General features: G+C 35.9%; 1 protein-coding gene across 1 annotated transcript in view; it reads right to left on the bottom strand.

Moving 5' to 3' along the window:
- PITPNB (phosphatidylinositol transfer protein beta) overlaps positions 1-4,994 on the bottom strand; it is a gene marked incomplete in the record, with an annotated part of 520,198 nt that extends 515,204 nt beyond the window's left edge. The window contains 1 exon segment of the mRNA XM_053702082.1: positions 4,882-4,994. Within this exon segment, the coding sequence (XP_053558057.1) occupies positions 4,882-4,994 (113 nt within the window).
- Between the last annotated feature and the right edge of the window lie 7,714 nt (positions 4,995-12,708).

Raw genomic sequence — 12,708 nt, 5'->3', positions numbered from 1 at the left:
TTCATGATTCCGATAGAGCATTCAGTTTTAAGCAACTTTCTCATTTACTAATATTATAAATTTTCCTTAGTTCTCTTGGTATCTTTATTTTAAAAAGCTAAAATGTGAGTGTAGGAGCCGGACCATTTTTGGTTCAGCACCTGGGTAGAGCTTTCTTATTGGTAGCTACATTTATACACCAATCAGCAAGCACTAGCCAGGTGCTGAACCAAAAGTGGGCCAGCTCCTAAGCTTATATTTTGCTTTTTCAAATAAAGATACCAAGAGAATAAAGAACATTGATAATAGGAGTAAATGAGAAAGTTGCATGTTCTATCTGTATCATGAAAGTTTAATTTTGACTAGACTACTCCTTTAAATAACTTCACGTGCATGAGCACAATTTTTGTCTATATGAAACACATGAACTAATGCCCTCTAGCTGTGAAACTGTCAAATGCAGAGGTGGACTTCCAGGTTCTTAGAAATTAGCATATGAGCCTACCTAGGTTTAGCTTTCAATTAAGAATACCAAGAGAACAAAGCAAATTTGATGATAAAAGTAAATTAGCGCATATAATTTTAAACAACTTTCTATCTTTTTATCTCTAGTTTAATTTTGACTTTACTATCCCTTTAATATGGAGGAATGGAAAAAGTACAGTTTTTAAAGGCACAATACAGAAAAATTAGACAAAATAAATAATGAATACTCACTGCATTGTTTGTTAAGCTTAAAGGGATACTTAACCCAATTTTTTTCTTTATTAATTCAGAAAGAGCATGCAATTTTAAGCAACTTTCTAATTTACTCCTACTAAACTTAAGAGCCAGCATATTTTAGGTTTAGCACCCTGGATAGCGCTTACTTATTGGTGGCTACATTTAGCAAACCAATAAGCAAGCATAACCCAGGTTATCAACCAAAAATGGGCCGGCTCTTAAGCTTTACATTCCTGCTTTTTAAATCAAGACAGCAAGAGAACGAACAAAAATTTATAATAGGAGTAAAATTATAAAATTACTTAAAATTGCATGCTCTGAATAATTAAATAAAAAAATTGGGTTTAGTGTCCCTTTAACTGTATAATGGGGGTTTAACTTTGAATTTAAAATCAGTTAAATTTAACAATGTTTTACCACTGGATAAAGCACAATGTTGAGAAAATATACCCACATCTAAAATAGTAATGTACTGCATAAAGAAATAATATAATATTTGAAAAAAAATTGAATTTTCTATCACCGTATAATATGATGCAGCAGGGTTCAGTAATCATCAAGATTGCACCATTCCCCACCCACCAATATGTTGTCTAACCCCTAAAATCATGTTTGACACATAAAAGACTACAGGGATTCTCGTTTTAGGTTAAACAAATTGGAATAAATAATCAAATATTAAAACACACTCTTGAGTTTCATATTCCAGAACACATTTAAATTATGAAGGCATTTAAAGTGATGGTAAACTATATGAATCTGCAACGCTGCATCTGATTACTATTTAAAAAACAAAGGGACTTTCATTCATGAAGTCATTAATTTAACATTCTTAATGTAGAATACCAGTTTAAAGGTTTATATTGTGCCCCTAATATTTTATTGCATTTTTTTTCCGGTCACGTTTTAACATCTTCCAATGATAAGACGGACCAACAGGCATCCTTTGAAGACCCACACAAACCCCTTCATCGGAAAGCACAAGCGCTAAAGATTTTTTGAGTCGCCGTATTCTAAATTTGCATGCAGTGACACGCATGCACTAGATTCCACTGAGTCTTTCAGAAACAAAGTTTCATATTGTCAGAATAACATCGCAGCAGCGCATATACCTGTTAATATGCACTGCTGCTATGTTATTCTGACAATATGAAACTTTCTTATTGAAAGACTCTGGGGAATCTAGCGCATGCGCGTCACTGTATACAAATTAGAATACGGCGACTCAAAATCTTTAGGGCATGCACTCTCCAATGAAGGGGCGTGTCTTTAAAGGATGCTTGGTGGCCCGTCTTCTCATTGAAAGATGTTAAAACGTGACCAGAAAAAAGCTGCAATAAAATAGACGGGCGGAGAACGGCGGCACGATATAAACCTTTAAACTGGTATTCTACTTTAAAGCGATGGTAAAACATAGTGTGTGTGAAACGCTAGGATTTACCATTGGAACAAATAGGAGGACTTTCAGTCCGTCGGCTGCTTGAGGAGCTCAGTGCGGCGAACACTTCAAACAAATAAAGGAACTTTCAGCATGAAGTATTTTATATTTCATGACTGAAAGTCCCCTTTTTTTGTTCCAATGGTAAATCCTAGCATTTCACAAACGCTAGGATTTACCATCCCTCTAAGAATGTAAAATTAATATGACTTCATGAATGAAAAACCCTTAGTTTTTTAAAATCTTAAATCAGATGCAGTGGTGCAGATTCGTATAGCTTACCATCACTTTAAAGGGACAGTCAACACCAGAATTTTTGTTGTTTTAAATGATAGATAATCCCTTAATTACAAATTCCCCAGTTTTGCATAACCACCACAGTAATAATTATACACGTTTTACCTCTGTAATTACCTTGTATCTAAGCCTCAGCAGACTGCCCTCTTATTTCAGTTCTTTTGACATACTTGCATTTTAGCCAATCAGAGCTGTCTCCATGGTAAATTCACCTGCATGAGCTCAATGTTATCTATATGAAACACGTGAACTAATGCCCTCTAGTGGTGAAAAACTAGTCAAAATGCATTTAGATTAGAGGCGGCCTTCAAGGTCTAAAAAATTAGCATATGAACCTCCTAGGTTTAGCTTTCAACTAAGAATACCAAGAGAACAAAACAAAATTGGTGATAAAAGTAAATTGGAAAGTTTTTTTTAAAATTACATGCCCTATTTGAAACATGAAAGTTTTTTTTGGACTTGACTGTCACTTTAATTATAGCTAATTTTACTTAAAATAGTAAATACAACAATGAAGTCAAACCAGGTCTTACACAATGAGCTGGAAATAAAACACACATTGGAATGTCAAACATTATTTTAACATGATGCAACTTATGCCAGCAAACATACCTCTTTAATTAGACTAACGTTATATTTGTGTTAATCAGACAGTATAATGTAGTAAAACCCTAAGTAGCAGCTCAAGGAATTAAAAGAAATGGGTATGAAACCCAAATTTTTTCTAATTTATTCCTATTATCAATTTTTCTTCGTTCACTTGGTATCATTTGTTGAATGAGCAGCAATGCACTACTGGTTACTGACTGAACACATGGGGGAGCCAATCAATAGTAGCAGTATACATTATATGCAGCCACCAATCAGCAGCTAGAACCTAGGTACTTTGCGGCTCCAGGGATTTCCTAGATAAACCATTCAGCAAAGGATAACAAGAGAAGGAAGCAAATTAAATAATAGAAGTAAATTGGAAAGTTGTTTAAATGTGTATTCTCTATCTGAATCATGAAAGAAAATGTTTGGGTTTCATGTCCCTTTAATTCTAACTCAGATCATTAGATCATAATTACTACCCTAAAATGTGCAAATATAGTCAATAAGTAGATCTTATTTTTCAATTGTTCGATCTGAAACCGAGTCACAATAGCAACAGATACAGCACTGACAACATACACTTAAAAGTGGGCACAAGAAAATTGTATATTGCACTTCATGTAAACACTCTTCAAAAGGATAAATTACCAACAATACATAATTGTCTGAAACTGCATAAGAGAGTGATATTTATTTATTTATTTATTAAGACTTGCACTAAATGTATGGTTACATTTTTTGTTTTGGGAGATGCTTACATTTTACATTCATTTATACTGTGCATACATACTTATATAGCTAACAAATTTAGATGTTATTACATACATTAGATGTTTTACATAAATAGCATGAATTTCAGTACTATAATAATATGAAATTATATTGTATATATGATATTCACAAGTTTAATAGAGGGTTACATTGTAACTCACTGACTTCCCAGTGTCTAATAGAATATAAAAAAAAAAAAGGTTAATATTACTTTTTTTTTTTTTATATACCTTTTTTCTCTTATACAGCACCTTCAGCCCTATTTCTCTGAGGTGGTAAAATGGTAATTATTTTTTTTTCTTTCCTGCATGTAAAAGTCGATTTTTGCAGGTTTTGGTTTTTTTGGGGGGGGTTTGTTGTTGTGTTTTTTTTTTTTTATGAAAATGGTGGATTAGGACAGCTCCCACTGCTCTATTAGTAGATGCAGGCAGTTCTTGTCCTACATAATATAACTTGTTTTGAAGCTGGTGAAGGGTGCCTTTATCTACTAATAGAGCTGAGGGAGTTGTCCTAATCCACCAGTGAACAATCTGCCCTAAAGAATTACTTGTGCACATACATACATTTGCTCTTAGTATCAATAACATTTCTGACAGTGTTTACTTGATCTTTTCAAGGCAAAAACAAGTATGTTTAATTGCTGCTCTCTAACGCTCATTACATGTTTTTCTGGAGGCCAGAAACACTTTTGGGGGAATCAATCAGCTGCAACTAGCAGAGCACTTTATACCAACATACAATGTAAACTATACCAGCAGGACAAGCTAGTAACTCTTTGGTTACCATTACTACTTGACCCCCGGCCTTAAACCTTAACCCTTAGCTGACTAAGCATTCTTACACAGGCCAGCTCTGAAGGCAAGAAGAAGCCTATAGATTACATGCTATCGGAACCTGTCACCACATAACGGTACAGCGCTAGTTGTGCCAACTAATCATAAGCCGCCTAGGACCCACCACACCGACATCCCTTGGGCCACAGAGCCCACAACTGCATCCACACAGCCCGGCCATGTAGGAAAATGAGCCCCTGCTAAACCCGAAGAACAGACTAACACCTCCAACCCGTCCGCACTTACAATTCCTTGATTAACACCATTCTCCGATCCAAAAGCTGAAGCTGCTGTGCGGCATCGACGTCACTCGGCTCTTTCCGGGAGTAGTAGGCTGGATTAAAATAAACCGCGCCCATTTGATGCACTGATAGGCCAAATCGCTCAAATGACGTGAACATTTCCCGTGAATGGATGCGTTTGGTCCCGCCTTCAAAGTTTACGATTGGCTGAATTTTGACATCTGTCAATCCGCCTCTCTGTGCTGTTTTCACTGAGGGTCTGATAGTGTAGCTTGTTCCCATTGATGAACTGTCATGTAAGTCCCAAAGCGCATTTTTCGTTCTATTATAAATTATAAATAGAAGGCACCGGAATGTGTTTGACAATGAGGATATCTTCAAAAATGATGGAATTTAATATTATTTATCACTGCTTTGTATCATGCGGCGCTGTGTAAACTTGTTTTAGATTGACTTTCCTTTGAAACATTTGAATAATTTCCTAATCACCAGAATTTAATATCTGATCTACATTAATCGATTTCAAATAGGTAAAATCGTCAGAGAAAAATCAAGTGACAAATGGCAGTTCGGAATGCTAAATGACTTTAATAGGAGGGAAAATAAAACGTATGGAGTCAACCATGTATCACATAAATCTTTGGCATAGGTAGTTCTGAAATGCAGTGACATCTTCCAGAGTGAGATTTAAGTGGGTTTATAGCTGTGTTCTTTGGATTGACAAGGATGAATAGCAGTATGGGATCCCTTTATATTTAAATGGGAAATAAAAACAAGTTGTCTTCCAGACAGAATCCTGGTTGATGTTACATAACATTCATCTTTGGCACTGGTACTCCCCAAATACAGTGTCAGATTCTATGAGTAAATTCATACAAATTCCACTTAAAGGGCCATAATACCCAAATGTTTAAACACTTGAAAGTGATGCAGTATAGCTGTAAAAAGCTGACTAGAAAATATCACCTGAGCATCTCTATGTAAAAAAGAAAAATATTTTACCTCAAAAGTTTCTCAGTAGCCACATCCCATTGTAAAGGACTTCTAAGCAGCATATCAGTATGTCTGTCCCGGGACAGTCGAAGGGATGAGCCTCGTGCACTCTCATATTTCCCTATTCAGCTTACTATGAAATCTCATGAGAGTTAAGTGAAATCTCATGAGATCACAGTAAAAGAGTTCATGACCTCAGCACTGCTGATGCTGATTGGTTGCTGTTCATTTCTTCATTTTTTATTTTTTTTACCTGCAGCTGGGAGCAGCTGAGTATAACTTTTTACACAGAACTTACTCTGCTGAGATAAGGAAATTGTGAGGTAAAATATCTTCCTTTTTTACATAGAGATGCTCAGGAGATATTTTCCTGTCAGCTTTTTACAGTTATACTGCATCAGTTTCAAGTGATTTAGCATATGAGTATTATGTCCCTTTAATTTCACTTTTAAAACATGCTACTGTACTCGAGGGGTACCAGTGGCAGAGATGTGTATAGTACATTGTGTGGTTTTGTCTTCTTGACACTTTTAGCTTTCCTTCCCTTTAAAGTCTATGGGCAGCATTATAATCTGTCACTCTTACCATTCCTTTTAGTTTATCCGCTATAAACTGCTTGTTTGTGACCTTCGAGTGATTAGATGACCCTTGAGTGATTTGTTTAGTTTGATTATTCTTTTACTACCCAGTTGCTAAAATCACTTGGAAACAGATATTTGCCATCCTAGACTGAATTTTTGTCATCCTAAGTGGTTAGCTTTTTCCCTTAAAGGAATTGCCTGATAGTCTGAGTTGTCATATCTAGTCTAATAAGTACTTTATACCATAGCTTTTCATTATCAGCTAAATAAGAACTTAAAGGGATAGTCAAGTCCAAGAAAAACTTTTATGATTCAAATAGGGCATGTCCTTTTAAACAACTTTCCAATTTACTTTTATCACCAATTTTGCTTTGTTCTCTTGGTATTCTTAGTTAAAAACTAAACATAGGTAGGCTCATATGCTAATTTCTTAGACCTTAAAGGCCTCTAATCTGAATGCATTTTGACAGTTTTTCACCACTAGAGGACGTTAGTTCATGTGTGTCATATAGTTAACATTGAGCTCACGCACGTGAAGTTACCTAGGAGTCAGCACTGATCAACTAAAATGCAAGTCTGTCAAAAGAATTGAAATAAGAGGCAGTTTGCAGAGGCATAGATACAAGGTAATTAGAGAGGTAAAACTTATATTATTATAACTGTGTTGGTTATGCAAAACTGCGGAATGGGTAATAAAGGGATTATCTATCTTTTTAAACAACAAAAATTCTGGTGTTGACTGATTCTTTAAATCCCGATACCACAGTTTGTAAGAAACAATACTCAGGGGTATAAATGGAAATGTCAGGTGGAGTGGTCTGAAGACTAGGGTGCATAAGAGGGTGACCGAAAGACCACCACTCTAAGTCGCAGTATTCAACATACCCCCAGCATCACTTCACCCACTTGCCAGGCCGCAAATTTTGCATAGTACGACTGACTATTAAACCACACACAAATTATTAAAGTGATGGTATATCAGAGCGTTTAAAAAACCACTAGGATTTACCTCACTACAAATAACCTGGACTTTCAGATATGTTTTTTTTTTGTTTGTTTTTTAAAAAAAGGAAGCAAACCTCACAATTTCTGTACCAGGGCTACTCGCTAAAGACAGCCTCCGGTCAGTAGCAGACATACTGAACAGAGGTCACACAGTGATTAATCTAAGCATCTTTTAACAGAGGAACAAAAAAGTATATTTCACTCAGGTTTGGGTTTTGGACCAACTAGTGATTTCAATCTCTTTGAAACTGTTATAGATGTCAATAAATGTATTCGCAAATTGACCTTGAAAAGGTTCTTCTAACAACAAGAAACTTTTGCCCCCTCTCTAGCGACTGCTTGCCCCAAATCACAGCCTTTCCGTATTACATCTCTTGATTGTTCCTTTGATGAAGCAAGTGATTATATGTCCTTGTTGGAATTGGACTTAGAATCCTATAAGGCCCAGTGTAGTCAACTGTCATGTGGGCTTTAAGCCTCCTTCAGTTTTTTACCCTACTAAAAGAAAAGGTAATGTTTTTGAGCTTTTTCACAAGAAGGTAGAACTGGATTTGCAGGCCTTACATGACAGTTTGACCACTACAAGAAGAGTGCAAAATCTGACATTAACGCAGAAGAAGACCTTGGACTCACCGCAAGCCAACCAACATATAATCATAAAACAAGCCGATAAAGGTGGCAATTAAGTGGTAGTTGACAGGGAGGACTTTATAGCTGAAGCTTATCGCCAACTAAATGACAACGAGGTCTACCAGAGGCTTAAGAAAAATCCCAACTTGGACTTCCAGAGTCTTGTGTTTGACCTTTTGGATGATGGTAGGAAAGCAGGATTTAAAGATAATGACACATTAGATTATCTATATGTTATTAGAGAACCCATTCTACCAATTTTCCACCACCTCCCTAAGGCGCAGAAGTCTCTGGAAGATATCAATGGTAGGCCTATCCTATCTGGCATAGGCTCACTCTTAGAAAAGCTATAAGCCTGGTTTTGACACTATATTACAGCCACTAGCACAATCGATACCTAGTTTCCTTAAGGATACTAAGCATCTTCTTAACCTAATGGATAAGGAAACACAGTCTTCTGATCATAAATGATTAACGATAGACGTAGTAGGATTATACTCTGCTACTCCCCATGTTTTGGGCCTTCAGTCTGTTAGGTTTTTCTTGGACAAATTCAGTAACTACTTTACAAGACTACTTAAAGGGACATAATACTCATATGCTAAATCACTTGAAACTGATGCAGTATAACTGTAAAAAGCTGACAGGAAAATATCACCTGAGCATCTCTATGTAAAAAAGGAAGATATTTTACCTCACAATCTCCTCAGCTCAGCAGAGTAAGTTCTGTGTAAAAAGTTATACTTCAGCTGCTCCCAGCTGCAGGTAAAAAAATTAAAAAAAATGAAGAAATGAACAGCAGCCAATCAGCATCAGCAGTGCTGAGGTCATGAACTTTTTCTGTGATCTCATGAGATTTGACTTGACTCTCATGAGATTTCATTGTAAACTTTCTTTATCTGATTGGTGAAATAAGATGAGAGTGCACGATGCTCATCCCTTCAGATGTCCCAGGACAGACACACTAAAATGCTGCTTAGAAATCCTTTACAATGGGAGGTGGCTACTGAGGAACTTTTGAGGTAAAATATCTTTCTTTTTTACATAGAGATGTTCAGGAGATATTTTCTAGTCAGCTTTTTACAGCTATGCTGCATCACTTTCAAGTGTTTAAACATTTGGGTATTATGGCCCTTTAAAGTGAAAGTAAATTTTTAACATGTTCAACACATCTATCTATTATTTATAATGAATATTTATGTTTCTCTATTTTTTTTTTATTTTGTTCAAATCATACTTTATATTTTATTACTTTAATTTCCCTACCGTTATCCTCTTCGCTCCTCCCACCCTCCTCTTCCAGTATTTTCTATCCATTACGTATAGAGAGGTCACACCCGCTCTATACGTAGTCCAAATGAGTGTTCACGATACATGCAATGATCGCCGATCCGGCCTTCAATGCGCATGCAATTTTATCGAGAGTAAATTTTCAGCGCACATGCGTCAAACTATTTTGCAAATAGTACTCAATGAATACTTAGTAAAAAATACTTACTTTTAATTAGTATCGCTAATAATAGGCTCTTAGATATTGTCTGGGAGCAGCCATCTCAAATGATTACTATTGCGGATGAAAAAGAAAAGTAGCTGTGCGCATACGCGAATTGTGCACGCGCGACGGATACAATCTAGTTTTGCATAGATTTAGCGCATGCGCACTTGATTATATCGTAGTATGACATAGCTTCACGGCCACCGATCGGCCAGAAAGTCAATTGGTGGATAAAAAAAACGTGACCAGGAAGTTCATTATGTTTTGAAAAACGGGTTGAATTGAAAATAACAAAATTATTATTTTTTATGCGGCGAAAAAGGTATTTATCTATTACTGTGAAAAAACTGATGAATGAAAGTCATATTATTTTGATGTTGCCTAGATAAATGTGCATAGCTGACCAAGGAACTTTACTTTTACTTTAATTACCATCATTGAGTTTTTACTCAATCATAATTATGTCCTTTTTGAAGGTGAATTTTTTTCTCCAGAAACGTTGAACAACGATGGGGGCAAAATTTGCCCCATCAAACGCCAACCTGTATATGGTTTGGTGGGAGCTGTTCCATGTTGGCAAAATAATTCATTTAGTCACCACATCAAATTTTATCGTTGTTACATCGACGACCTCTTTTTTAATTGGATGGGCTCGGCTCAGGAGGCAGATGATTTTGTTGCATCCCTTAACCTCAATAGCTGTTTGGAATTTACGCATCTTTATGATGTATCTAAAGTACCATACTTCGATTTAGTTTAGCTATACTGCAACCTATTAAATTCAACACCTTACTACATGCAAAGAGTTTGCACCTGAAATGCACAGGTTTTGGCATGATAAAAGGAGAATATATAAGGTTGAAATGGAATTGTACTAGCCATGAAACATTTTTGTTGGAAAGCTCTCACCTACAACAAAAATTCCTCGCAAGAGGTTACAATGTAGCCATCATTGATAGAGCACTGTCACAGGTACTTAGACTGGATAGATCATCCTTGTTAAGTGATAAAACAAAAACAAGGAATATAACTGACAAGGATGATAACATTATTTTAAGTACCAAATACAGTAGACAATATGATGAAGTACTCAGGATTGTCAAGAAAAATCTTTCGATTCTTATGGGGGATGAATTGTTAAATCCAATCGTTAAACGAGGCTTTCGTTTTGTTTCAAAACGTAACTAAACCTTGGGCAATCATTTGTCACCCAGCATGATCCATAACACTATGAGAAATAGCAGTTGGCTTACGTCCAAAGGTCATTTTAGATGTAGCAAGCACAAGTGCAAAGTATGTGGACATGCAGTGGTGTCTAAACAATTTTAATCAAAGGTCACACAAAAAAACCTATAATATAGATCATTGCACAAACTGCAGATCAAAATAAGTGGTTTATTTGGTTACCTGCCAAGTTTGTAACCTCCAATACATAGGCATGACAACGAGAGAAGCTAGAGTAAGGATTAGGGAACACCTTAAATGACATAACTATCATCAATCCTTGTTCTGCTTTGGCAGAACATTTCATTGAGACCTTCAGAATTTTAAGTGGTTAGTCAGACCACATACAAAGACCTCCTTGCAGGGGGGGGGGGGGGCAAATTAGATGTCCTTCTGGCTAGGAAGGAGGCCTTCTGGATAATAACTTTAAGAACACGGGTACCATATGTTTTTAACATTGATTCCGACATTATTAATGTCTGGAACGAATATATAATTATTGCTGCATACCAGAGATTCTCACCTCAGTTCACACACACAACTCAGATCTTGTTGACATTATTATTAGTATTATCTTTTCATTCAAGAAGACCAGATAAAGGTTTTCCCGTTTCTCATAAACACCCAATTAGTGTTTCATTGTAATCACGTATCTTTTGTTCTTCTAGTATTTCTAACATTTTTGCCTTAGTATTGAACTTAATACCTAGCAGAGTAATATCCATTTGAGTGCAACAAATTTCAGCTTCATCTTTAATTAATTATTTTTCTGTTAAATGTTTTGTTCTTTTTATTATCTTTTATGGATGGATCAATGCTGACTTATTACTGGGGATGTTGATTTCTTGACTCTTCAACACTGTTATGAAAAAGATTAAGTCAACTCACAATTGATATTAATCTATTAGTATGATGTACTAGAGTCATAAGAAAGGATTGACTTATTGATCGTTTCACACCTATATAGGTTAGTAGCGCTTTTGGACAAGAAATAAAAGACATTTGTCTATGCCAATATATGATAACATGTTTGGATTGTTCCATTTGCCCATTCCCAATAGATGTCAATTATCCACAATGTCGCAAAGTTCTTTTATAATTGATCCTACAGTACGTCTAGATTTTTTTTTTGCAATTTCTGACATATTTGCACATAGCTACTTCATTATCATTTTTGTGATGCGTTGGTTTAATGTTATTGAAAGTACATATCCCCTTTGTTTTCCTTTTAGCATTGCAGGAGTTAAATGGGAGTGTCCCCTCCCATACATTTGGCCCAATCAGATGATGCCTAAGGGTATATACATGTTCAGTAACATAACATTTTCAGGTCACAGATGAAGACGTGAGCCGAAACACGCCTGACCCCTTCTCTCTACATGTAGCTTTTATTTTTGTTTTTCAGTTCCATGATTTAATAAATGTTTTCACCTTGCTCTTACCCATGCTCCGTTTTTCATCTATGCTCAGAGAGCCTTGGAGCAAAGATTTTTTAGGGCCCCCCCAAAGGTAACTCTATTGTAAGCAATAGCAATAAGATTGCTATGCAATCTACACTAATAGAATACTCCTTTGCATTAGCTTTGTATACATTCTGTACACTATGTATAGATTGGCGGCTATAGGCCACCAATTTGTACTTAAAGGGACACTGAACCCTAATTTTTTATTTCATTATTCAGATAGAGCATGCAATTTTAAGCAACTTTCTAATTTACTCCTATTATCAATTTTTCTTCATTCTGTTACTATCTTTATTTGAAAAAGAAGGAATCTAAGCTAAGGAGCCAGCCAATTTTTGGTTCAGAACCCTAGATAGCACTTGTTTATTGGTGGGTGAATTTATCCACCAATTAGCAAGAACAATACAGGTTGTTCACCAAAAATGGGCCGGCCTCTAAGC

Source organism: Bombina bombina, chromosome 2 (genome assembly GCF_027579735.1).
Source record: "Bombina bombina isolate aBomBom1 chromosome 2, aBomBom1.pri, whole genome shotgun sequence".
Taxonomy (NCBI): Eukaryota; Metazoa; Chordata; class Amphibia; order Anura; family Bombinatoridae; genus Bombina; species Bombina bombina.
The sequence above is the reverse complement of the archived record's forward strand: the minus strand, read 5'-3'. Positions and strand labels throughout refer to the sequence as shown.